This window comes from Ustilago hordei, assembly GCF_900519145.1.
Source record: "Ustilago hordei strain Uho2 genome assembly, contig: UHO2_contig_21, whole genome shotgun sequence".
Lineage (NCBI taxonomy): Eukaryota > Fungi > Basidiomycota > Ustilaginomycetes > Ustilaginales > Ustilaginaceae > Ustilago > Ustilago hordei.
In genome coordinates, this window is record NW_024545274.1 from 72,515 (window position 1) to 98,380 (window position 25,866).

At 49.8% G+C, this 25,866-nt stretch overlaps 10 protein-coding genes across 10 annotated transcripts; 3 read left to right on the forward strand and 7 right to left on the reverse strand.

Moving 5' to 3' along the window:
* Nucleotides 1–1,001: 1,001 nt before the first annotated feature.
* UHO2_06767 (uncharacterized protein) lies at nucleotides 1,002–1,574 on the reverse strand (the record flags this gene model as incomplete). Its single annotated transcript, XM_041557805.1, has 1 exon — nucleotides 1,002–1,574. The coding sequence occupies one exon, from the start codon at nucleotides 1,572–1,574 to the stop codon at nucleotides 1,002–1,004; it is 573 nt and encodes a 190-aa protein (XP_041413739.1).
* Nucleotides 1,575–4,262: 2,688 nt separating this feature from the next.
* Nucleotides 4,263–8,200, forward strand: UHO2_06768 (uncharacterized protein; the record flags this gene model as incomplete). The annotated part of the gene is made up of 2 exons (XM_041557806.1): nucleotides 4,263–4,449; nucleotides 4,548–8,200. 2 exons carry the CDS (start codon nucleotides 4,263–4,265, stop codon nucleotides 8,198–8,200), a joined length of 3,840 nt encoding a protein of 1,279 aa, XP_041413740.1.
* A 2,448-nt stretch (nucleotides 8,201–10,648) lies between these two features.
* On the reverse strand, nucleotides 10,649–10,957 carry UHO2_06769 (uncharacterized protein; the record flags this gene model as incomplete). Its single annotated transcript, XM_041557807.1, has 1 exon — nucleotides 10,649–10,957. One exon carries the CDS (start codon nucleotides 10,955–10,957, stop codon nucleotides 10,649–10,651), a length of 309 nt encoding a protein of 102 aa, XP_041413741.1.
* Nucleotides 10,958–12,645: 1,688 nt separating this feature from the next.
* On the reverse strand, nucleotides 12,646–13,158 carry UHO2_06770 (uncharacterized protein; the record flags this gene model as incomplete). Its single annotated transcript, XM_041557808.1, has 1 exon — nucleotides 12,646–13,158. The coding sequence occupies one exon, from the start codon at nucleotides 13,156–13,158 to the stop codon at nucleotides 12,646–12,648; it is 513 nt and encodes a 170-aa protein (XP_041413742.1).
* A 2,141-nt stretch (nucleotides 13,159–15,299) lies between these two features.
* UHO2_06771 (uncharacterized protein) lies at nucleotides 15,300–16,558 on the reverse strand (the record flags this gene model as incomplete). Its single annotated transcript, XM_041557809.1, has 3 exons — nucleotides 15,300–15,404; nucleotides 15,495–15,850; nucleotides 15,937–16,558. The coding sequence occupies 3 exons, from the start codon at nucleotides 16,556–16,558 to the stop codon at nucleotides 15,300–15,302; spliced, it is 1,083 nt and encodes a 360-aa protein (XP_041413743.1).
* Nucleotides 16,559–17,003: 445 nt separating this feature from the next.
* UHO2_06772 (putative alpha-methylacyl-coa racemase) lies at nucleotides 17,004–18,411 on the reverse strand (the record flags this gene model as incomplete). Its single annotated transcript, XM_041557810.1, has 2 exons — nucleotides 17,004–18,236; nucleotides 18,328–18,411. 2 exons carry the CDS (start codon nucleotides 18,409–18,411, stop codon nucleotides 17,004–17,006), a joined length of 1,317 nt encoding a protein of 438 aa, XP_041413744.1.
* A 1,815-nt stretch (nucleotides 18,412–20,226) lies between these two features.
* UHO2_06773 (uncharacterized protein) lies at nucleotides 20,227–21,714 on the forward strand (the record flags this gene model as incomplete). The annotated part of the gene is made up of 1 exon (XM_041557811.1): nucleotides 20,227–21,714. One exon carries the CDS (start codon nucleotides 20,227–20,229, stop codon nucleotides 21,712–21,714), a length of 1,488 nt encoding a protein of 495 aa, XP_041413745.1.
* Nucleotides 21,715–21,861: 147 nt separating this feature from the next.
* UHO2_06774 (putative UBC6 - E2 ubiquitin-conjugating enzyme) lies at nucleotides 21,862–22,827 on the reverse strand (the record flags this gene model as incomplete). Its single annotated transcript, XM_041557812.1, has 1 exon — nucleotides 21,862–22,827. The coding sequence occupies one exon, from the start codon at nucleotides 22,825–22,827 to the stop codon at nucleotides 21,862–21,864; it is 966 nt and encodes a 321-aa protein (XP_041413746.1).
* Nucleotides 22,828–23,365: 538 nt separating this feature from the next.
* UHO2_06775 (uncharacterized protein) lies at nucleotides 23,366–24,961 on the forward strand (the record flags this gene model as incomplete). Its single annotated transcript, XM_041557813.1, has 1 exon — nucleotides 23,366–24,961. The coding sequence occupies one exon, from the start codon at nucleotides 23,366–23,368 to the stop codon at nucleotides 24,959–24,961; it is 1,596 nt and encodes a 531-aa protein (XP_041413747.1).
* A 263-nt stretch (nucleotides 24,962–25,224) lies between these two features.
* Nucleotides 25,225–25,779, reverse strand: UHO2_06776 (uncharacterized protein; the record flags this gene model as incomplete). Its single annotated transcript, XM_041557814.1, has 1 exon — nucleotides 25,225–25,779. One exon carries the CDS (start codon nucleotides 25,777–25,779, stop codon nucleotides 25,225–25,227), a length of 555 nt encoding a protein of 184 aa, XP_041413748.1.
* Between the last annotated feature and the right edge of the window lie 87 nt (nucleotides 25,780–25,866).

The following is a 25,866-nucleotide window of genomic DNA, read 5'->3' on the forward strand; positions in this document are numbered from 1 at the left end:
TGTGTGTGATTCTAGGAGCTGATTGGGCAGGAGCATGGATGAGTAACTAAGGGGTAGAGGAATGCACCAGCTGCCTGATGACTGGCATCTTGAGGTTTGGCAGTTGGCCTGGGCAATGCACTAAGTCTGAGTTGAGTGAAGTTGGTGATTGGATGTGGGTTTGGTGAGGGCTGCATTTGCATGCTTTGATTGCCAAGACACCACATGCTTCAACTCCCCCCCTCACCAACTGAGCAACTGATCTGCCCAACATCAATCATTCCAAGTCGTTTTTGTGTTCGGGCCAAGAGTTCTTGAGGAACAGGTTTAGTCAGAAAGTCAGCAATGTTTTTGCCCATGTTAACATATTTGATATTGATATTGCCTTCTTGCACATGGTCATGGATTAGATGGTACATGGTGTTGACATGTTTCAGCTTGGAGTGCATGGCTGGGTCCTTTGCCACTTGAATGCAACCAGTGTTATCTGTTAGCACAATTGGGGTATGCTTGCCAAAACTGAGACTTTGAAGGAGCTGCTTGTGGAACAGAGCCTCCCTGGCAGCAGCTGAAGCCACAATATACTCTGCCTCCACTGCAGAGCTGGTGACACATTTCTGGATGTGGGAATTCCAGGTGACAATGCTGCTGAATAGTTTGATGATTGATCCTGAAGTACTTTTCCAAACCAAGTTTGGATTGGATGCCCAGTTGGCATCAGTGTATGTTTCAATGGCATTTTCCCCTGTTTGTTGGTCACCAATTCATAGCACTTCATTGCATGTTTGATTCAGGTACTTGACGACATGTAGTGCTGCTTGCATTGCCTCTTCCATTGGTCTGGACATATGCTGTGCAAGGGTGTTGACAGCATAGCAAATGTCAGGTTGGACCATGTTTGATACCCAAAGTACTTTGCCCACCAGTATGGGATATTTGCATATGGTATCTTCAGGAGTAATTGTATTGGCAGGTGCTTTAGTGGGCATCATAGTCATTGGGGTCCATGTCTTCTCATTTGGTCAAATCCACTCATTGATGATTTCCTTAATGTAAGCTTGTTGATCCAGGTCAATTGTTTGATCCTTCCAATTGCATGTGATCTTGATCTTTAAGAATTCCATTACCAGGCCATTGTCTTTGATTTGCCATTTCTTGATGATTGCTTGTTTCACTGCATTGATTTGATGTTGCCTTGGTGCTGCAATAAGCATGTCATTGATGTATATGGTGATTATTACTTGATTGTCACCTGTTCCCTTGAGGTATATGCAAGGTACTGCTTGAGAAGGGAAGAAACCTAAGTACCAGAGGTGCAAGTCTAGCTCCTTGTGCCATTTGCACCCAGACTGCTTTAGTCCATACAGGCTCTTGAGTAGCTTGTATGCCTTGCCTGGTGCCATGTTCACACCCTCCAGGGGCTTGAGGTAGATGTTGTGGTTGAGGCTTGCATTTAAGTAAGCCTGTTTGATGTTGATGGAATCAACCTCCCAATCAAACTTGGTGGCAATCACGAGTACTGCACAGTGAGAAGCATCATGTGCAGAATCAGGCCTTGAACCTGTAGGGGACTCCATTGGCATCCATCTTGACATTGAGAACTAGTTTCAAGTCCACCAAGTGTGTGTTTGTTGGTGTGTTGACTACTTTCCATATATTCATACTTTTTAATCCTTCCATCTCAGTGTGAATAGCCTCACACCAGTGAGTTTGATCTGGTCCATTTGAGGCTTCTCTTACTGTTGGTTTGAGATTGCTGATGGTGATCATGTTTGTGCTTGCATCCTTTTGAGGTGGTGGTGGGGGGGGGGGGGGGGGGGGGGGGTTGTGTGAACCTCCTGTCATGGGCCTGAATGCTCAAGAAGCAGGAGGGTCACTGGTGTCATGGGCCTGGATGCTCAAGAAGCAGGAGGGTCATGGGTTCATATGGAAGGAGCACAGGTATCGAAGACCTAGTCGACACCAGTAGAGAGCATGGTCGTAGTGCAGTCTCCATGGAGACCATGGACTCCTATGGACTCACATGCAGAGGAGGACCAAGCTCAAGGAGCAGGCACAGCCACGAGGAGGACCAAGCTCAAGGAGCAGGCACAGCCACGAAGAGGACCAAGCTCAAGGAGCATGCAGATGGTTACCACTCAGGGGCTCGAGAGACAAGAGCCAAAGGAACTGTCACTGATCAAAGGAGGAGGAGCAGTGTCGAAGGAGTCGACACCAGGTCATGAGGAGGAGGAGCAGTGTCGACAAGAGGCACAGGGGTGCCAAGCAGGAGAGGCCCCTGAGCAGTACTCGATGAAGAAGGTACTCTCTGGAGAGAGAGCAGGAGCAGCATCGCTGGCAATGCTGTGAAGAGGTATATAACCATGCTTTCTCATCATCATAGGTCGAGTGGAGCCCCATCCACTCTACTCACCATAACTAGTTATCACTTCAGCATAAGTATACATTAGTTTCAGTCAGCATAGCAGCAATCTATCAAGGTTGCTCCTCATCGTAGTGTGTGTGTTGTATCACCACTACCTGACGTCCGAAGGCGCCCATAGCAGGTTAGCGGTCCGGATATAGATAGAACCGAAGGCAGTAGTCCACTGCGGTCCGGGGATCACTTCAAGCATCAAGTCAACACACTGGACACTCGTGTTGACGCCACCAACCTTATCACCAACACCATCAACCTCATTATCATCGACGCCACCAACCTTATCATCAACACCATCAACCTCATTATCATCGACATCACCAATCTCATCACCAACACCATCAACCTCATCATCATCAACACCCACACCAGACCTTGGTGTCATCATAACATTGATATTGATCGTGCCGAGCTACCCCTGAACGGAGTGTCCACAGAGGTCAGCCGAAACCTACGATAGTATATACAACGAACGCCACCTGTTGTCACTGCACAACTTGATAGTCACCGATACCGAGACAATAGCTGTCACACAGTTTAATAGTCACCGAGTATCTCGACAGACCGACCTGGGTTTCAGGCGCGAGACCCCTGACATTAGAGTGGATCGTTCAAGCAGCTCCTCACGATCACCATGACGGACCCAGACCTCAACAATAAGCTCGATAGACTACTCACTCTATTGGAAGCTCAGCTAGAGCTTACTAGGCAGGGTCATCGAGAGGAACGACTACAACGAGCTCAGCTGGGTAGGGAGGAGACAATGGACCTCTCTCACTCGGAAGACCAAGCAGGAGGAGGAGATGAGTCTATGATAGGAGACCCACATACTCCTACTCCGGCTCCACGACCAAGACGATCAGTCTCATTCAACCTGGATGAGCAGGAGGACATCAACTACGAGAAGTATGCTTCACCTACTGGGCCAAGATATGTCAAGACTAAGCTGGACCCCTACAGCAGGACTAGGACGGATCCTTACCCCCTGGACCACGAGGAGGATACCAGCATCATGGCAGAGCTTAACCGGTCAAAGCCCATTGCCACCCCCTTTCCAAAGTTCAATCCCCGAGACATGGAGATCTTCATTCTAGAAGCCGAAGCATGGTTTAAGTTCAACCAGGTGTATGAGCAGTCTAGGATGATCAATCACATGGGTGCTCAACTGGAAGGGACAGCAAGAGAGTGGTGGACCTCCAAGCTCCGCATTGATAGAGCTAGAGAAGGAAGGTTGTTCAATGATTGGCACTACTTCACAGAGCGACTGTCAGAGCAGTTCAACCCACGCAATGCTAGGATGGAGGCATACAACAAGCTGTTGGCTCTCAGACTCACAAGTGATGTTCCTGGTGCCGCCACACGTCATGTAGAGCGGTTCAGAGACTTGGAGGGACAGGTCAACCTAGATGACAACGAGCTAGTGATTGATCTCTTCAGAGGAAGTCTCACTTGCAGCATACAGAAGAAGTTCGAGAGGAACCCACCTGGGAAGAGATGGGAGTGGTACCAAGAGGTTGAGGAGATTGATTGACAGAGGATGCTACTACAGCAGTCCTTGGCTAGACACTCACTCCCAAATGCCACGTCACCTCCACTAAGAACTGGGTCTCGGCCAATTCAAAGTTCAATCCCCATACATCAACCCACTCAACCTTATCCAGCTCGATCACCAGCACAAGCAACTACACAAGCAACTATGCTAAATCGACCAACTAATCGACCCCTTCCTCATCAACCCACCCAGACCTCGAAGCAAGGAAGCCCTGCTCCATCAGGTATCAACACCTGTCATGTATGCAAGGGTATTGGCCATTGGGCCAGAGACTGCCCCAGCAGGAGGGTAGACCCTCTTAGCTCTCGACCCATGGGTCCAAAGGTCATGGTCACCACAGCAGACCCCTTCGAAGAAGCCACTGACTCAGGAGATGGCCACACAGGCAGCACCGAGATGGGTGACCCTGCGGCCATGGACCTCAGCCCATACCAGCAATCCATGGACCCCGATCATGAGGAGGAGGAGCATGATGATGACGATGATGAGGGAAACGTCAGTGGGGTGATGCACTGATGGCATGCATTGCTCTACAAACCTCCTTGCCATCACTCTGTATATATCAAGATTGTCAAGTATGTTTCTCTACCAGTGGAGGCAAAGCAGTACTGGAGCTCTCTGGAATGGTTCAAGACCATCCTGCTCAGATACTAGCTGATACCAGTGCTGGTTTGTCCATAGTCTCAGATTCTTTCATTAGTAAGTACCAAATACCCACAAAACCCATAAAAACAAGATCGATCCATGGTGTCACCGGGCACCAACTCTCCATCAATAGTTCTGCGAGCATGCAGGTATCTATTGGTACACACAATCTGGGTGTGGTCGAAGCTTCAGTGGCCGACACTGCGGACTATGACCTCATCCTGGGGTTCACTGAGCTACGGAGGCTCAAACCCACCATACAATGGGATACGGGCCAGCTGGAGTTCAAGACTCAGGAGCAGGACCGACCCCCTAGGAGACCCCCTGAATCAGCAAGAGCAGGGGACCTAACCATGAGGAGACCAACCCTTCATGGTAACGAGTTTGTCTCAGCAGAGCGCATACTACGAGCAGCTCTGGAAGATGGACCCATAGGGTTCATGCTGTTAGAGGAGCCACCATCATCACTCCCAGCCTTTGGTTTTGTACCTACAGGCGCAGACAAAGGGGTCGAGATGGAGGTGGAGGTAGATAAGGTGGTGACGGCTGCAGACATACCAAAGCCATACCAACACCTGCGAGATGTGTTTGATGAGGTGGAAGCAGACAAGCTGCCCCATCATACCGAGCATGATCTCCACCTCGAGTTGATAGAAGGAGGGAAGCCACCTCAAGGGCCCCTATACCTTAAGGGACCCAAGGAGATGTCCGAGTTGAGGAGGTACTTGGATGAGAACCTCGAGAAGGGGTTCATAAGACCATCGAAGAGCCCGGCACGATCACCGGTGCTCTTCGTACCAAAGAAGGATGGAGGTCTCAGACTCTGTGTGGACTACAGAGGTCTCAACGAGATCACTGTCAAGAACAGGGCACCATTGCCCCTCATCGAGGAGCAGCTGTTCTTACTCAGGAAGGCAAGGATCTATACCAAGCTAGACCTTAGAGCAGCATACAACCTCATCCGGATTGCTAAAGGAGATGAATGGAAGACAGCTTTTGGCACTCAGTTGGGACTCTATGAGTACCTAGTGATGCCCTTTGGCCTAGCCAATGCTCCGGCTCACTTCCAGTCATTCATCAATGACATCTTCCGAGACATCATTGGGATATATGTGGTAGTATACCTAGATGACTTCCTGATCTTCAGTGACACTGAAGAAGCACATGTGAAGCATGTCACTGAGGTCCTCACTCGCTTAAGGAGCAACAGGCTCTTTGCTAAGCTGTCAAAGTGTGAGTTCCACACCAAGACAGTTGAGTTCCTGGGGTACATCATCAAGCCAACGGGCATAGAGATGGACCCAGAAAAGGTGCGCACTGTCAAGGAGTGGCCAATGCCGGAGTCAATCCATGACATCCAGAGGTTCCTGGGTTTTGCCAACTTCTATCGAAGGTTCATAGCCCACTTTGCTCGCATAGCCAAGCCCTTGACAGCACTGGTAAAGCCTATAGAACGGTTCAAGAAGTTTGAGCTACCAGAGGAGGCCCAACAGGCCTTCCACAAGCTCATCCAGGCCTTCACATCAGCAGGAGTGCTTCAGCACTTCGACTACCACCTTCCAACAAGGTTGGAGACTGATGCAAGTGACTTTGCTATAGCAGGAGTACTCAAGCAGGAGCATGAAGGACGATGGCATCCAGTGGCCTTCTACTCTAGGAAGATGTCTTCTGCCGAGAAGAACTATGAGATCCATGATAAGGAGCTCCTAGCTGTGGTCGCCTGCCTCACTCAGTGGCGACACATGTTAGCTGGACTACCGAACCAACTGGTCATCCTCACTGACCATGAAGCCCTCAAGTACTTCAAGTCACAGAGACGCATCACAGGTCGACAAGCTCGATGGGCAATACTACTAGCAGACTTCGACTTCATATTGCAGTATCGACCAGGAGACAAAGGTGGTGAACCCGATGCTCTCACCAGAAGGACAGACATGCAACCAGCCGGTGAAGAGCAGGATCACAATGTGAGGCAACTACTGCCTCCTCGAGTGTTCAAGGAGACAGCAGACCATGACTCGCTCCTAGTGGCCCCCATGATCTCGATGGAGTCCATAGCATCAAAAGGTCTCAAAGACCTGGTCAAGATCTTCCAGCCTTTAGACCAAGAGCTACAGGAGATACATAGGAAGAAGCCTTTCGAACTCAAGGATGACCTATGGTACAGTGGAGGAAGGTTGGTTATCCCCAAGGTGATCATGCCAGGGAGGACCAACAACCGACACTCAAGGAGTGCCAAAGAGGTAGATGGACAGTCTCTCTCTGTAGAGCATCTGCGATTCATGGTGATGACCCAATGCCATGATGGTATCACTGCTGGACACGTAGGAAGAGATGCTACCATCAAGGCAGCTCAACGACATTACTGGTGGCCAAACATGACAGCTTGGATTGCAGACTATGTAGCAAGTTGTCCTGTATGTGCTAGGTACAAAGCTCCTCGTCATCGTCCATATGGTTTGCTACAGCCACTAGCAACCCCAGACAGGCCCTGGGGCTCCATATCCCTCGACTTCATTGAAGGACTACCACCATCAAAGAAGTATGACTCCAAGACCTATGACTCTATCCTAGTCATCGTCGACAGGTTAACCAAGTTTGCCATACTAGCTCCAACCCATAAGACAGTCACAGCCAAACAGACTGCAGTATTGCTATATGGACACATGGTTAGACTCTTCGGATATCCAGATCACATGGTCTCGGACCGAGGCAGGCAGTTCATATCAGGAGCATGGAAGGCATTTGCAGAGCAAATGGGTGTGAAGCACTCACTTAGCACGGCCTACCATCCTCAAACTGATGGTCAGACAGAGAGAGTCAATCAGGTCATAGAGCAATATCTCAGGATGTACTGCAACTATGAGCAGAATGACTGGGCCAACCTGCTGGACACTGCGGCCTTTGTATACAACAACACGGTCCACAACAGCATTGGTGTCTCACCATTCTTTGCATGCTATGGATGGAACCCCAAAGCTCATCCTGACATCCCTCAACGACTAGGAGTCAATGATCCAGGTCGCTTCGAGTACCTCATGGATGGAAAGGAGCGTTGCAAGTACCTCCAGGAGCAGATCAGAGAGGCACAACGTAGATCAGTAAACCAGTATAACAGGAAGCACAAGGACATCGAGTTTAAGGTGGGTGATATGGTCTATATCAACCGACGAAACTGGAAGACAAGGAGACCCACACCCAAGTTAGACACCCGGTTCGCAGGACCCTACCCAGTTCAGGAACGGGTAGGACGCCGAGCTTATCGAATCACATTGCCAGCAAACCTTAGGGTGCATGATGTGTTCCATGTCTCCATGCTCGAGCCAGCAAGAACAAGTTCTCTTCCTCAACGTGCTGAACAGCCCACCATACCATCACTTCCAGATGAGGACCTCGATTTCGAAGTCGAAGCACTCATCGACAAGCGTTCACACAATGGGACTACGGAGTACAAGGTGTTGTGGAGAGGGTACTCAGAGGAAGCTGCTTCATGGGAACCAGTAGAGAACCTCAACTGTCCCGACCTCATCCAGGAGTATGAGGTGTCGGAGGGGGGACGAGTGAGTAGACAGAGTGGAGAGAGGAGGAGAGAACAGGAGGAGTAGAGAGAGGAAGAGGAAGGAGGATGACGTTGAGAGAAGGAGGAAGGATGATGTTGGCGATGTTGTCAAGGAGGAGGAGTCAGCATGAACCAGACCAGAGCATGCCTCGACGGAGCTCGGCTCTTAAGAGGGGGGTAGTGTCATGGGCCTGGATGCTCAAGAAGCAGGAGGGTCATGGGTTCATATGGAAGGAGCACAGGTATCGAAGACCTAGTCGACACCAGTAGAGAGCATGGTCGTAGTGCAGTCTCCATGGAGACCATGGACTCCTATGGACTCACATGCAAAGGAGGGCCAAGCACAGCCACGAGGAGGACCAAGCTCAAGGAGCAGGCACAGCCACGAGGAGGACCAAGCTCAAGGAGCAGGCACAGCCACGAAGAGGACCAAGCTCAAGGAGCATGCAGATGGTTACCACTCAGGGGCTCGAGAGACAAGAGCCAAAGGAACTGTCACTGATCAAAGGAGGAGGAGCAGTGTCGAAGGAGTCGACACCAGGTCATGAGGAGGAGGAGCAGTGTCGACAAGAGGCACAGGGGTGCCAAGCAGGAGAGGCCCCTGAGCAGTACTCGATGAAGAAGGTACTCTCTGGAGAGAGAGCAGGAGCAGCATCGCTGGCAATGCTGTGAAGAGGTATATAACCATGCTTTCTCATCATCATAGGTCGAGTGGAGCCCCATCCACTCTACTCACCATAACTAGTTATCACTTCAGCATAAGTATACATTAGTTTCAGTCAGCATAGCAGCAATCTATCAAGGTTGCTCCTCATCGTAGTGTGTGTGTTGTATCACCACTACCTGACGTCCGAAGGCGCCCATAGCAGGTTAGCGGTCCGGATATAGATAGAACCGAAGGCAGTAGTCCACTGCGGTCCGGGGATCACTTCAAGCATCAAGTCAACACACTGGACACTCGTGTTGACGCCACCAACCTTATCACCAACACCATCAACCTCATTATCATCGACGCCACCAACCTTATCATCAACACCATCAACCTCATTATCATCGACATCACCAATCTCATCACCAACACCATCAACCTCATCATCATCAACACCCACACCAGACCTTGGTGTCATCATAACATTGATATTGATCGTGCCGAGCTACCCCTGAATGGAGTGTCCACAGAGGTCAGCCGAAACCTACGATAGTATATACAACGAACGCCACCTGTTGTCACTGCACAACTTGATAGTCACCGATACCGAGACAATAGCTGTCACACAGTTTAATAGTCACCGAGTATCTCGACAGACCGACCTGGGTTTCAGGCGCGAGACCCCTGACAACTGGTTCATATGGAAGGAGCACAAGTATCGAAGATCTAGTCGATACCATTAGAGAGCATGGTCGTAGTGCAGTCTCCATGGAGACCATGGACTCCTATGGACTCACATGCAAAGGAGGACCGAGCCCATATGCGAGGAGGGCCAGGCACAGCCACGAAGAGGACCAAGCTCAAGGAGCATGCAGATGGTTACCACTCAGGGGCGAGAGAGAGCAGTAGGAGTCGACACCAGGTCCTGAGGAGGAGGAGCAGTGTCGAAGGAGTTGACACCACTCAGGAGGCACAAGGGTGCCAAACAAGCAGGATAGCAAGGAGGAGGAGCAGTGTCGAAGGAGTCGACACAGCTCAAGAGGCACAGGGGTGCCAAGCAAGCAGGAGAGGCCCCCTGAACAGTACTCGATGAAGAAGGTACTCTCTGGAGAGAGAGCAGGAGCAGCGTCGCTGGCGATGCTGTGAAGAGGTATATAACCATGCTTTCTCATCATCAAAGGTCGAGTGGATCCTCATCCACTCTACACACACCCATCATAACTAGTTATCACTTCAGCATAAGTATATATTAGTTTCAGTCAGCATAGCAGCAATCTATCAAGGTTGCTCCTCATCGTAGTGTGTGTGTTGTATCACCACTACCTGACATCTGAAGGTGACCCATAGCAGGTCAGCGGTCTGGATATAGATAGAACCGAAGGCAGTAGTCCACTGCAGTCTGGGGATCACTTCAAGCATCAAGTCAACACACTGGACACTCATGTTGATGCCACCAACCTTATCACCAACACCATCAACCTCATTATCATCAACACTCACCAACCTTATCACCGACACCATCAACCTCATCATCAGCAACACTCACACCAGACCTTGGTGTCATCATAACCTATGCATTGATATTGATCGTGCCGAGCTACCCCTGAATGGAGTGTCCACAGAGGTCAGCCGAAACCTATGATAGTATATACCCAAACACCACCCATCGCGCAACTTGATAGTCGCCGAGTGACTAGCTCGTCAAGACCGATACCGAGACAATAGCTGTCGCACAGTTTGATAGTCACCAAGTATCTTGACAGACCGACCTGGGTTTCAGGCGCGAGACCCCTGACACCTCCCTTGGCAGTGGAGTTTTTCTTGAAACCTGTATAGCACCCCAGATTAGGGTAGTTGTTTGTTGTAGATCTGCAATGACTCAGTGATCATCATGGGGTGCAATCCTGGGTTTGATTTCTGGATCCTTGCAATTTCAATGTTGTCTTCATTGGTCTTATCCATTGTGAGGGTGGTTTGTGATTCATCATTGTCTGAGCTATGAGTGATATCATCTCCCTCAGACCCTGTGTCCTGCTCCTCACATGGTCGATATGCATCATCAATTGCTTCTTGAAGGTCTTCATCATGGATGTCCTCATCTGTGTAACCCAGGTGTTTGATGTCAGACAGGTCTTCATACTGTATCTTGTCCATATCTCAGGTTGGGGTCATGTCTGTTTGATCATTCCAGGACTGGTGTTCTAGGAATCTTGCTGCATTCTACCAAAAGATTGCTGGGTTATGGTTCAGTGAGATGAACTTCCATCCCTTGTGTTCCTCATTGTACCTGATGAAGATTGCTGGGATGGCAGCATTGTCTAGCTTCCTCCTCTTCACCTTGGGTATGTGTACCCAAGCAAGGCATCCAAAGGTTTGGAGTAGGTCAAATGGCTTTTGTGGGTCTTGTCCATGGAACACATTGTAAGGGATTTGTTTGTAAACATTTGGCAGGATGTTTTTGGTGAATGCTGCTGCTTCAGCAGCAAATGGCCAGAAAGTTTGTGGTAGGTTATGTGTTTGCAACATTGTCATGATCATGTTCTTGATGGTCCTAATGGTTCATTCAGCCTTTCCATTCTGCTCACTGTTATATGCCAATGTTTTCTGCCACTGGAATCTGGTGTCATTTTGCCATGCAGTTGCTGCAGCAGAGGTCCATTCCCCACCATTATCCAACTGGAGTGTTTTCAGTTTATGGCCAGTCTGAGTCTTGGCATAGTTCACCCACTCCTGTAGTATATGTGGGGCATCTGATTTCACTTGCATTGGTTTAACATATGTGAAACTTTGATGCATTGTCCACCACTACCAGTAAACATGAGAATTCCATTGTTGTTGAGAAGTGGGTGGCCAAGTTGACATGCACTAGTTTGAGGGGCAATCTGGCACATTCCCTACTACCTCATTTCATTATGGCTTTCATTGACTTGCTTGCAATACAATCTTGGCATTTGCAAGGCTTGATCTGGATCTTGTAGATCTTCTCAATGGTTCAGGTCTTGTCTCACCCAGGATGGCCACATTGTTCATGAATGAAGTTGTTGCTAAACTTGCATGGCTTTGGCTCCATTTTGGGGGTCAAATTGACCTGGTAAGTTGGCGATCTCATCATCAATCATCATTGTGAGAGCTGCTGACTTGTCTGGGATGACTTCCCAATGCCTGGTGTGGGGGTTGGCATACCCAGATATGCAGCTGTTGGGCCATTCAATACATGCTTTGTCAGATTTAAAAGTCACACATGTGCTGTTGTTTGCTAGGCCCATACTGACATCAGGTTTATATTGGCATCTGGAACATAGAGTACATTTGACAAATGCACCTCACATCCATCAACATTGATACTAACATGACCTCTTGCTGCAATATGAATCATTGTCCCACTGGCAGTCTTCACAAAGCCAATGCATGGGATAGGGGAAATGGGAATTGCATTATCATTTGTTATGTGGTCAGTTGCACCTGAGTCTACAATCCACACATTGGATTGTTCATCTAGTGATGGGCAATAAGCAGAAGCAACAGTGCACCTAACATCCTAGGTGGATGTTGGATTGCTGTTGGTGGCAATAGTGGGATTGGCATCATTGGATGGTAGGGGCTCACTATTAGGATTCTTGGGGCAGAATTGGCTGATATGGTTTTCCCCCCTGGCAGTAATAGCATCTTCTGCATCCATCAGGGCCAGGCTTCCCCATGCTATAAGCATCTTGGTTCATGAATTGGCTGCTGGCAGCAAAGGCTTGAGGGGCTTTATTGCTGTCTGCCCTGTGGCTGGGTTTCATGATCATGTCATCTTGGCATTTGAAGAGGGCTGCACAGAGTGCTTCATAGTCTGTGGCTCAGCCATTGTCCTGGAGGTTTGTGTTGCAATTTTGGTATGTTCCGATGAATTTTCTTTGGTCAATGAGTGTCTTGATCTTGAGGACCCAGGTTAGGTTATACCCCATTGATTTGGCTTTGGCCCAATGTTCATTGATATCTGTGACAAGCTTGTGGATGTCCACATTGAACATCTGGATCCTACCAGCTTCATTGAGGAGGGTTGATTCAGTGATATGCTCCATCTTGGTAAGGTCTTTCTTGAGGAAAGTGTATAGTTTGTGTAGCTTCCAGGGTTCAGCCTTTGCAGGTTGGATGAAGAGATAGTTGATGTTGTTGGTCCCTGTGAGTTTGGCATGGCTTTGGAGGATTGTGCAGAGGTTTTTGTCTAGTTTTTGATTGAACTTTTTATCTCCTGGCTTGGTGATACCATTGAGGTGCTTTAGGGCAGGTGGCCAGTTGGATAGGTTGTTTTGGAGGCAAGGGTTCCAAGCATACCAGTTCTTTGTGGTTAGCTTGGGTGTTTCCTTCATGGTGTCATTGATGTGGGAAAGCTCATGATGGAAGGTGGGGTGGTGAGAGGGCTTCTTGTAAGATGTGGACATTTCAGCTCATTTATGGAGAGTGAGTTCTATAAGCTTGTTTCGAAGAGTGGTGACATTCAGCTTATTGATGTCATTGAGATTGAGTAGGGGTTCACTTGGTTCATTTTCGTTGCTATCTGATTCATTGGAGGAGATAGTGTCATGCTTGGTTATTGTCTGGTGTCCATGTAGTGCAGGGATTGTTTTGGCCTGGTTGTCAGATGACTCTTCAGGCAATGGGTCATTTGGATGTGAAGGCATGGTGTCATATTCAAAGTGGTGATGGTGTTGGTCCTGTGGCAAGAGCATTCAGACTCTTAATCTGTTGAAGTCATTTGTCAGAAGTCAATGATCACTTGTGTAGATTGCAATGATGAATCATTCCTAAGTACATGATGAGACAAACATTTATATATGTGTTGATGTTCTCTAGATGCATGTGTGATTCTAGGAGCTGATTGGGAAGGAGCATGGATGAGTAACTATGGGGTAGAGGAATGCACTGGCTGCCTGATGACCAGCATCTTGAGGTTTGGCAGTTGGCCTGGGCAATGCACTAAGTCTGAGTTGAGCAAAGTTGGTGATTGGATGTGGGTTCGGTGAGGGCTGCATTTGCATGCTTCGATTGCCGAGACACCACATGCTTCAACTTGGCCGAGGGGGGCACTGATGCTTACCCAGAGGTCTTCACCAACACTTCTCAACTGAAGTCTCCCCAATTCAGCCCATACATACAAGTACACACTGTCAATGCCTGAGTCACCTAGCAGTGAGACTTCTGACCCTCTAGGCATGCTCAGCTTTACAGCCTTTGCCATGAGTTGTGCCACCAAGCCAGCAATGAAACCCCTTGGACACTATCTCAATCAAATAGCTTTTGCAACTGTTGTGATGAACAGAGTAGCTCTAGTTGCTAGTGGTCAACAACTCCACAGTGCTGATGGCATCCTACTTGAACCATCATCACTGTCAGAGGCACAGAAGCAAGACAATTGGACAAGAGGCTATGAATGTCTAAATGGACAACATGCAGAAGATGGATGTTTTTGAACTAGTAGACCTCCCTATGGATGGAATGCTCATTGGTGTATGATGGGTATACAAGTTGAAGCTTGATGCTCAACAGCACACCACACAATACAAAGCAAGACTCATAGCTCAAGGATACACACAAAGACCTGGCCTAGACTATGACCAGACATTCAGTCCAGTTGTCTGTCTCCAGACCATGCACATCCTCCTTGCCCTAGCCCACTGATATAGGTTACACATCACTCAGCTGGACATGAGCACCACATTTCTAAATGGGAAGATTGACAAAGTTGTTCATGTACAGATTCCCCCTACATTTGAGACACCTGAGAACAACAGAAAGTACTACCACCTCAAGAAAGCACTATATGGACTTAAACAAGCAGGTTGCCTCTGGCACACAGCACCCAACAAGCAGCTAAAGGCATTTGGCTTCAAACACTGCTGTGCAGAGCCATGCATCTATGTGCGAGGGATCAAGGATGCCATGATAATACTTGCAGTATACATGGACGACCTACTTGTTATCGGAGCGAGGTGGGGCACACTTGTATATATATCTAGCAGGGAGCTCGAGGCTCGCGCCACATTCCTTTCGCATGTCAATTTAGTATAGTGTTTTGCTCTTTAGCTCGAACACCGTACTTGGACTGATATCTCCCGATCTCTGTCGCCAAGTGTCACTCTTGTTTCAGCATTGTAGGCATTTTGCTGTGACGTTACACTTGAAAACGTGCCTTGGCACCGTCGGAGGAAGGGGAAGATTTGATGTGCGTCTTTGGACAAACTGCACCATGTCTTAGAGATAGGAAACAGCAAGCGGATCAAAAAGCAGAAAGCTGCGCTTATTGACGGGCAGCCAGCTGAAACCTACGCCGACTGACGGGCAACACATTCTTTCATCCCACTTGCTTGCTCTCTCACTCTGCTCTTCTGCGGGCGGGGTGACTTAGGGTCATGATCAAGTTCACAGCCTTCTTACTTGAACAGTGCTCGATGAAGATAGTTGTACCATGTCTCGTGTATTGAATTGGCAAGAGAATAGACTAGTTTTCTTTTTAATTGATAGCTCTGAGAGACTTCTTGAGATCGACGTTCTTGGCGTTGGGCGACTTTGGAAGGTAAGAGCGCATGAAGAAGTTGAAGAAGAGCATAAGCAGAGGCTGTGGATTGAGAGCGGTGTACAGATCAAGGATCAGTTTCTGCCCTTCTGCTGAATGAATTCGGTGATGGGCTGGGTTAGTGATGCTTACGAACATGTACATGGTGTTGAGGTGAAGAGCGATTTCGGCGCCGGTAGTTTGCATGCAAGTTGTTGGTTCAGATGAGGCAGCGCGGGATAGAGCGTGGATGAAGACTAACTGGTCATGGGTGACGACAGGTTGAAACCAGGAAGAGACCTTGTTGGTCTTGTAGGCGTTGAGGACTGCGGTAGGATCGAGCTTGATGAGTAGGTAGAGGTTGGTGAGTAAGGTACCGGAAGCGATTTGAGCGATTTGCATGGTTGTGAGATTGCGCTTCACTGCTCGAGGGAAGGGCCATCGCATGGCAGCGCAGAAGTAGTAGGTGTACATGCAGGTGTGGACAAAGCTGTTGAAGAGACAGAAGACTAAATGGATACATGCAAGAGAGCAAGAGATTCAGTAGGTGCCAAACAGCCTGTAAGCAGAGGCAGCAAGAGAAGCAGCCACTTACCCCAAACTGCTTGACTCTGGTATCGATAGGCAATCCACATGCAGATGATGGCACCGGCGTGATGGTAGGACTGCAAGTTGGACACTCTCTTGCCCTTCAAGAGAAGAATGAGTGAGTCAAAGACTTCGTAGTATTTGCTGAGGTAGAAGATGTAAGCGTACTTGCCCAGATGTGGGCAGTTGGTAGGCATGGAGCAGAGAGCGAGCTTGACACCATCCATTCGAGCAGCCCTCCATCCTTGAATGAAAAAGTCGACGACATAGGGGAACATCATAGCCCATGTCCATCCACTGTAGAGAGCAAGAGCGGCGTTGTGAATGAGGATCAAGAAGCGCAGCACCTTGGCTAGCAGACCAGGGGCTTTTGTGTAGTCCTTGTTGCCGTCGCTTCTGACGATAGCGTTTGCTGCATGAGCTACAAAGTAGTAGGCCAGGGAGAAGCCGAGTGGTAGCCAGGGAGTGAGCGTGGCATTGTAGACGCTTGGTGGCAAGGCCTTGCGGAAGAGCTTGTCGTCGTTCGGGTATCTTGGGTAAGGAGCCGATAAAGTCTCCCATGCAGTGCTACCTGGAGAAGCGGGGTCGAGTGGATACCGCTTGGCCTTGAGGCCGAACAAGGTCGACATTGTCGCAGCCCTGTTGCTCGGAGCAATGCTATGCGAGATGGCCGTAGAAGGTAAGAGGCTGATAAGGCGGAGCAAGAGCAACGAGAAGCACCGCTTCATTAACGGGAACGCAATGCGGGAAGCGAGCTGTCGAACTCTTTGTTCATATGGTGCTTTCATTTGGCATTGCGATTGTTTCCCATAGTGTCTGGCTTGTGTGAGTAGTGTGTTCGAGGGTCCTCTCTTGTTGTTGTTGTTGTTGTTCTTCCTCCTCCTATTGAACCGCGGAAGAGACATTAGCCGGCATGTTTGTGCTTTATGCAACACAAGCCGAGATTAGCTCATATCTCTCTGTGCGGCCCTTGCACACGACACACACTCAATCACAAACACCACACCGTATGGCGCATTGCCGGTTCATCTCACTGATGCTGAGCTTGTTGAGGGATGGAATAGTGGTATGACTTTACAGCTTGGATCTGATCAAGCCGTCAGGACGATCGGGCCCATCGATCGCCTCGCTCTGATAGAGCTGAATACGCTTTTGAGGATCACTAACACCCAGCTCGAGCAAGATATCATCCGTGTGTTCACCAGGGGTCAAGAACATTTCGGCGCTCTCTTCTTGCCACTCTCCGCCTGGACTGCCCGAAGGTGGCTTGGCTGGTGTACGGGAGAGCTTTGGTGCTGGCGATGGGATGATCGGCTTGCCATCTGCGACATGGTTCGGGTTGGCAGCTGGCAAGACTCCCGCAATCGCTGCTTGGTCTCGGGTCAGCACTGGCACAGTGCAAGCGTCGGTGCGGATAAAGTGTCGTTCCCATTCCGAGCGAGGTAGCTGGGCAAAGCAAGCTGTCAAGTAGCGTTGCAGTTCAGGCCAGCTATCACGATCGTGTTGCGTGCTGGCCGATGGATGCTGGGTGCCTTGCGGTGCCTTAGGGAGCACCTTGCGCAAAATCTGCAGAAGCTCTTGGTAGAAGTGTCGCTCGATCGCACCGACGCTCATGTAGCCGCCATCTTTGCATGCGTAGACACGGTACCATGGTGCACCGCCGTCCAAGGTGTTGCGTCCTCGTGTCTCGTCCAGACCATCACTGTGGATCGCGCCCCAGCTTGGGTGGGAGAGATAGCTGGAGAGCAAGATAAAGGTTGACACGTATCGTGCACCTGTCACCATGTCTGCCTCCACGATCTGACCCTGCGAGGAGCGCGCTCGCTCCACCAATGCGAGCAGGATACCGAGCAAGCAAATCATCGATCCACCGGCAAAGTCTCCGAGCAGGTTCGATGGTGGCTGTGGCTTTCCCCCTGCGTTTCCGAGCATGGATAGAAGACCGCTGAGGGCAATGTAGTTGATGTCGTGTCCTGCCATGTTGGAATATGGTCCTGTTCGCTGGAAGCCCGTCAATCGTGCAAAGATCAGACCTTTGCCGATCTGCTTTTCAAAGTTTTGCGGGCCTAGGCCGAGTCGTTCAAGCACACCAGGTCGAAAGGGGTCGATGACGATATCTGCCGACTTGATCAGCTGCGTGATCAGAGCCTGTCCCTCGGCGCTCTTGGGCGATACTGCAAACGAGCGCTTGCCGCGACACAGGCTGTCTGGGTTCAGTCCGCTCTTGGTCTTGTCGATTCGAATCACGTCTGCGCCAAAGTCGGCAAGCACCATGCCGACAAAAGGACCAGGTGCTAGTCCAGAGAACTATCGAACATGATCAAAGAGACAAGTAAGTAGGTGGATGCCTCAGCTTCGTCTATCCCCTTGCCGCACACATTGGCTCCTATGCACTTACCTCGATGACCTTGATGCCTGCGAGCGGTAGATTCGGGTTTGCTAGCGGTTTCGGTGGCATCCCCCCGCCGTTATTGAACGACATCTTGTGCAGCGATTCCAGATATGAAGCTCGGATCGAGTGGCCTTCTTGATGAAGATGATGGTGTGGTGAAAGCAAGCAAGCAAGCAAGCAAGCAAGCAAGCAAGCACCGGTCTCTTTACCGGCCCCTTCTGACGATTTTTAGCGAGCTTTATTATCCGATTTCAACGGCATTTCACACTGATTTCCTGTTGTAATAAAGGAGACACTCGTCTCAGTTGGAGTCATTTGTCAGTAGTTGGAGTTGAGGCGTTTTGTTGATGATGATGGTAAGAGAGAGAGAGAGCGAGAGAGCGAGGAGTCTATATATATACAAAAGAAGAGCGGCAGAGAGCCGCATTGACTGCGGAACATAACAAAGCATTTGTCTTGAGTAGGTTGTGACACATGTGGTCCGTGCTAAGATGCTCAGGCCTTTTACTCGGCCGTAAGCACTACCTTCACTGTCTCTACGCTTTGTGTAGCTTTATCTACTTCAACTGTCTCTACCTGATCACCAACTGAATCTGCTCTGCCTGATCCTCTACAGATCTGATCTACATTATTCCTAGATGGGACTAGATCACAATCTCCAACAAGTTCCTGTTGTAGGCTGTGTGACAAATAGCATTGATGACAAGTATCAATTGCAATGAGGACCATAATGCAAGTACAACATGGTTCAAATGCATATCTAACTCCTCCAGCATTCTGTGTATACATGTAAGATACAAGGATGATAAGGCTGAAATGTGATGGGGAAAAGGTATGTTGGATGTCTGATAGCCGGTATGCCTGTACATGATTGCAAATGAGGTGTTACTTGTTGTCAACATGTTTGAGCTTTGAGTGCTTGGTGGGATCTTTTGCTGCCTGAATGCAACCTGTATTGCTGGCAAACACTATGGGTGTATGGTCTGCAAATCTGAGGCCACAGAGAAGATGTCTATGCCGAAATCTGCTGGAAAAGCTGGTTCTGACTGATTTCGGTGAGATGTCTGTTGTTGCACAAGTTACTGCCCTTTGGGTGATGTGAGGCTGTGGTGATACAAGACACATGTGTAGAGTAGTAGCAATGCCCTGCAATTGCAACTGTTGACAAGATACTAAGTGTATGATATGGTAAAGATATAGCTAGTTAAGAGTAGAGTGGATGAGGCTCCACTTGACTACTATGGCAAAGAGAATGTGTGTATATATAGATGTATGCAGTGTTGCAGGAGACACTGCTCTTGCTCCTTCTGGGAGAGCTTGTCCTGCTCCTGCTCCTGCTCCTGCTCCTGCTCCTGCTCCTGCTCCTGCTCCTCCTGTTCTGTAGGAGCTCCTCCTTGACACAGTTCCTGCTCCTCCAGCTCTTTGTTGTCAGGTGAGGGTGAGTGCAACCTCATCCTTGCCTAGGCTTCTCTCCTTGTGGCCTCTGCTCTCTGTCTGCAGTAGTGATGACACTCATGCTGCACCAGGGGCGTTTTTGGCAAAGAGGAACTGCTGAATGCTTAGCTACAATGCAATCTTTTGAGAGAGGGGAGAAGAGGATTGGAGGCTGTGGGTGTGTTTACATTTTAATTGTGTTGAGAAAGTAAGAGTAAGTGTGGCTCGAGAAAAGCAGCCATGTAAAGTTGGCGCAGAAATTCATCTCCATATTCCTACAGCGAAGAGGGAGGCTTGTTTGCTTGTAAGCAAACCACCATTCGTCGACACCTGCTGAAAGGGAAATCAAGTGTAGCGCACAACTCTAAGCATTCGTTCCCATCACAGCGCCAAATGGAAGGAGGGATCAAAGCATTGACGCACAGCTGCTGAATCTTGCGCATTCGTGGATTGCGCGGTCGAGGAACAAGGATGCCAGATAAGAGGGAGCTCGACGCTTGCCCTACCGACCAACCTCGAAGCAAGAGGCTTACTCAAACAGTCGAGGGAGGCAGAATGTCGGAGGGCGGTAGCTTGGCGATTCTCAAGCATCCTAGGCTGACTGGGCAAGGATTCTCTGTACCACCACTGTTTCAACAACCGACGCGGTTGTGTTCCTTTTCATTCGACGAAAAGCGAAAGCTGTGGCAAGACGATCGATGCAAACGCTTCTACAGAGGACCACCGCCGTACAACAATGCGCATCCGCAACAGTCGCGCGCAAGAATGGCTGGCAATCGAAGGATCTTTGGAGCCGATCTGAACTATGGCATTGAAGGATTCGTCCAACGAGACGAATGTGTTGGCGAGCATTTGGATGCACTGCTTGCCGCATTGCAGCACCGAACTACCTCAACAGCCTCGGGATTGGAAAGCAAGGAACGAGATCAAGAGCGCAGGCGCGCCGATATAGTGACGTGGCGAGGCATCATTACCAAGATCTGCACAGCCTACGATCAGAAAGCTACAGCGAGATTCAACGAGGCATTCGAGCTGAACGCTATGATCCTCGATGGCACACTATATCTGGAGGAGTACGTTTGCGCAAGCGAACGAGCTAAAAAACAAGAAAAGGAGAGAGATCCTCGATGGCACAGGTTTAGCTACTACGGCTACTCGTTTGAAAGCTACTGCACGGTGGAAACCGAGGCTGAGACCAAGGAGGCATTTGGTGGAGTAGTAGCATTTCCGGGGAGCGCCAGGCGAGATCCGCCAGGTTGGTCGGGCGATGTGAATACGAATGTACAATGGTGCCAGGTGGTCAAGACCAAGTTGGGCGGCAACCGTTTGATTCTCGGAGGCGAAGTGGATGCTGTCCAACGCGACCAAAGGACGGGCAGAGAGGAGATGGTTGAGCTCAAGACCTCGAAAGAGATGAGATGCTTTCCTCACGATCCTCAGAGAGGAGCATCTGATCAGGAGGTTTTTGAAGGGAAGCTGTTAAAGTATTTCTTGCAAAGCTATCTCCTTGGAATCGGCAAGATTGTCGTCGGCTTTCGCGATCCTGCTGGATTGCTGACGAGGCATGAGCACTTTGAGACCTTAAAACTCCCACGGATCGTCAGAGCGGGAGAGGAGATTGCAGGCAGATTCGACAATGCTGGCAGAGCAGCAGTGAGGCAAGATTCGGTTTGGCAGCCAAAGGATAGTTTGGGATTTGGCGATCAGATCTTGTCCTTTATCCGCGACACTGTCCTGGCGCATACCACCAAGCGTGGTGCTGAGCGAAGCACTGGCCATCCAGTCTTTCGAGTCTCCTTCAAAGCGCCCTTCGAAGAGGTTCAGATCCGAGAGCTCAGCGAAGAGCAAGTCTACCAACAGGCTCAAGATCGCGGTACTTCAGGCGAAAGAGTTGCATTCCTCCCCAAGAGTTTTTACGATTTTGTTCAGTCTCAAGCCAGTGCTCATCCACATCCTTAAGCCAGTAGCCAGTAGCCAGTAGCCAGTAGCCAGTAGTCAGCGGCACACTGTCAATATGAAACCATACTGATTTCGGCCGAGCCGAGAAAGACGGAACATTGCGAGAAAGAGACAGAGAAAGACTGCGGAAATGCCGATCAGATGGAACTAGACAAGACGTTTAAAGAGGAGCAGAGCGACAAGTAGGCCTAGTGCTTTAATGCAGTTATCGATGAGACTGAGTTTCTGTTCGGTGGCTGAGATTCGAGTTGCGTTTGTGGTCGTGGGAACATTGTGGCGCTCCTCGAGTTGCTGCGGCGGTGTGATGGATGTGATGATAGGAGCAGCAACAGAGGGACCAGAACAGGTCGGATTGGCCGATGAGGTCGGAGTGGCCGATGAGATGCTGCTCTCTTCTCCGTTGGCTAGTTGTGGTGTTGGAATCGGTTGCGCAACTGCCTCTTCCATTGAGGTTGCTGGAGCATCGGGCCTCTCCTCTGGTGTGGTGGATGAGCGAGCAGCAGCAGCAGCATCCTTCTCCGCCTGCTGCTTGCGAGTCTCAGCATGGAAATCCACGTTCAAGCCATCCGGCAGCGCCTCTTGCTCCCTCTTCTCGCCTTGCTCCGGATCGGGATCGGGCAACAACTCCAACGTCGATTTCCCACAAACCTCACACTTCCACTCTCTACTTTGCCTCGCCAACCTCTGCCTCGCCTGAAGAGGATAATCCAGGGCACCTACCCCCGCCGCCGCTTCCGCCTTTGCCGTCATAAACGTCTGCAGCCCCAGCAGTGCCGTTCTTATCCCCCATGCTGGCTGCCACATTTCCTCATGAAAGCCTGTAAACGTCAAGCAGATCTTTTTGTTGGGTTCCCATCGACCATTCGGGGTGAGGAGCATCAGGTTCGGTGGCCGCATAGGGTATTCCGCCGGTAAGAGGATTCGACCATGGTAAAGACCCGAAGCGAATTCCGTGTTGGCTGGTCCACGGAGGGTAAAGTGCCATTCGAAGATGTTGTCTTCCAGAGGTGAGGCCGTGTAGAGATCCGAATCGTCCCAGCCGAGTTCGCGTGCTTCAGAGAGGATACGCTTGACCGCCGATGATTTCTTGTTGTGTGATGTCGCGCTTGCCATCTCGAACAGCAAGTCTAGGGCAGTATGAGCGGAAAAAGTGTCGTCTAGTGCGCTTATCACAGATCCCCACTGGACCTGATAGGTGACCAAGCAGGATCGGAAGAGCCGTCTATAGTAACTATGTCGGCAGTCGTGAGAAAAGAAGCCCAGATGTGCCTGTTGTGTGCGTGTGCTGTTCTCTGTCGCTCTGTTTCTTGGCTCTTTCTGCCGGGCGGGACAAGTGCGATTTCGTGATTTCCTCTGCAAATCTCCACAGAACTTCACATCGGGGCAGTTCCGAAGATGCTGCCGATGCCATGTTTTTGGAAATGACAGAAAGACACACACCAAAACAACCTCGGCTGTGGCGCCAAAAAGTTGCCAACACTTTTACTTTCATCATCTCTTCACACTGTCACACTGTCACACTGTCACACCCCTCACACCCTCACACTGTCACACCGATCACCAATCACCATCGCCACCATCGCCACCATCGCCACCATCGCCACCGATCACCACCGTCACCGGCCAAGTGACTCAGCTTCGATCGACAACGATGAATGCTGCGCTTTCGAGTGTAAGATCGCGAGCATTGGAAGCTGTTTCTTCCCTCTCATCCTTCTCTACCTCATCATCCAGCTCCTCACTACCACTAGCTACCGCATCATCATGGCAAACCAACAAACCCAAACGCAGCTTCGACCGTCCACGCCTATTCGCTCGCAATCGATCCGATCTCCATACCCAAACCACCACCACCACCACCACTGCTAGCCACCATAGCCGATCGCTATCATGGGAAAAGACAGGAGCGGCTCCCTCCCGCTCGACCTTGATCTTGGTTTTGGGCTGTCTGGCCTGGTATACCTCCTCTTCTCTCTCCTCCAACACTTCCAAAGCTCTGCTTTCCAAACCACGCATCGACAGCCATGATGCCAATTCCAGTGCTTCACCCCCACCACCCGCATTCCCCTACCCAGTCACCCTAACGCTCATCCACTTTGCATTTGTCAATGTCTGCTGCTTTATCTCTGCCTCGCCGAGGATACTCGGTTCTGGTGCGCTTACGCGTTTGGTCAAACCCTCTTTCTCCCGCGTAGCAGAGGTGGCCCAGCTCGCGTTTTTTAACGTTCTCGGTCAGGCTCTTTCTTCGCTCGCGATCAGTAGAGTTCCCGTGTCGACGGTGCATACGATCAAAGCGCTCTCGCCTCTCTTTACGGTGTTATGCTATACATATTTGTTCAACGTAACCTATCGCTCCAAGACATATCTCTCGCTCTTTCCCTTGACAGCCGGGGTGATGATGGCCTGTACAGGCTTTGCCTTTGATGCCGACGACCTTGTCGGATTCGGTGCGGCGCTAGCTTCGACCTTTGTATTTGTTGCGCAGAATATATACTCGAAGAAACTGCTAAGGAAAGGGGAGAAGGATGCAGGCATTCCAGGAACGGATAGCGAGAAGATGGATAAACTCAACATTCTCTTCTATTCTTCCGCTTGTAGTATCGTCCTTATGATCCCTATGGCCATGTATTACGATGGCTCAGCATTGCTCTTCAACCCTTCCTGGACCGCTAACGAGTTTTACCCGGACGGAAGGGGCGGCTTAGTGCTATGGCTGTTACTATGCAACGGAATAGTGCACTTTGCACAGAACATGCTCGCATTCAACATCCTATCCATCGTCTCGCCGGTCACCTACTCGATCGCATCGCTGCTCAAACGAGTATTTGTGATTGTGTTGGCAATCATTTGGTTCCGACAACAAGTGACACTTCTCCAGTGGTTCGGAATTGCGCTCACCTTCTACGGCCTGTGGATGTACAACGACAGCAAAACAAAGAACGACGTCTGTCAGGTGGAGAACAAGGTTTCTCGTAAACAAGACGGCCTTGCGGATGCAATTCTACCACTTACCTCATCAGCCCAAGCAAGGGCGCAGTGGCCAGTCTCTGCTCCAGCAGCGGCGAACTACACTTTTGCAGCTCAACAACAATCGCAGCAAAGGCAGCAGCAGGCGCATCTTGCACTGAGCCATGCTGGCGGATACAAGGATATTCCAGAACCGATGCTTGTTGGTGGCAATAAGAGCTACATTAAGGATCCGACCAAGTCCTTGCCTAGTCCTCCTGATAGCGATAAGGGGGCCTGAAACGGCCATATCCACCGATGGTTTCCTTTTCATAGATCTTGGTTCATATGGACAATGCGATCATAGAAAAGTATTCCTCTCTTGCCAGTAGAAGAGTGGCAGAGTGTGCGCTGAGGCTAGGCCAAAGCGGCAATGTTTTCGATCCAAAGAAACTGTATTAACGGGTTAAGTGGAAAAGAAAGGCGACTAGGTGATGGCAGAAGTTACAATAAGGAGGATGAAGGGGTATCTTTGCTTCACTTGCTGTGTTGTGGATTGCGTGTTCAGACAAGAACATTACTCGCTCCGATCATCGAGGCAGCTAGAAGAGCGACGGTTGCCAAGCAGATTGCTCTGCTATCAGCAGGCATCGACACTGCGTTGTTTGTTGATCCAAGTGCCAAGCTGGGCAAACGATTGGTAGCAGTAGCCACTTGTGTTGCACGCCAACTGCCCGTGTTTGGAGGCATTGCAAGAGTTGTAGTGGGTGCTGTGGCAGTTACTACTACTGTTCCTCCTCCTGCACTTTCACCACCTAAACCACCTGAACCACCTGAACCACCTGAACCACCTGAACCACCTGAAGCGGCGGTTGCTACAGGACCAACTTGAAACGTACTCGTCTGCGACAAGGTTTGAAACTGATAACTTGTCGATATAGCAAGCGGAGAGACGTTGAAAGTTCCAGCAGCATTAGTTGTGCCGCCCTGCTTGGTGATTGCGGGATCAAACTGCGTTGTGGATAGCATGATTCTCGACCCATCCCTCCTGTCCAACTCTTCTGCTGGGACGAGCAAGGGTAGTGCTGAGACGAGCGCAAGGGCGTGAATGAATTTCATCTCGGCTTCCAATGCTTGTCCCTGCAAATCAAAAGCACCAACCTCGTTGTTTTTTTTTTTTTTTTCTTTGACAGAGAAGCGTCGATG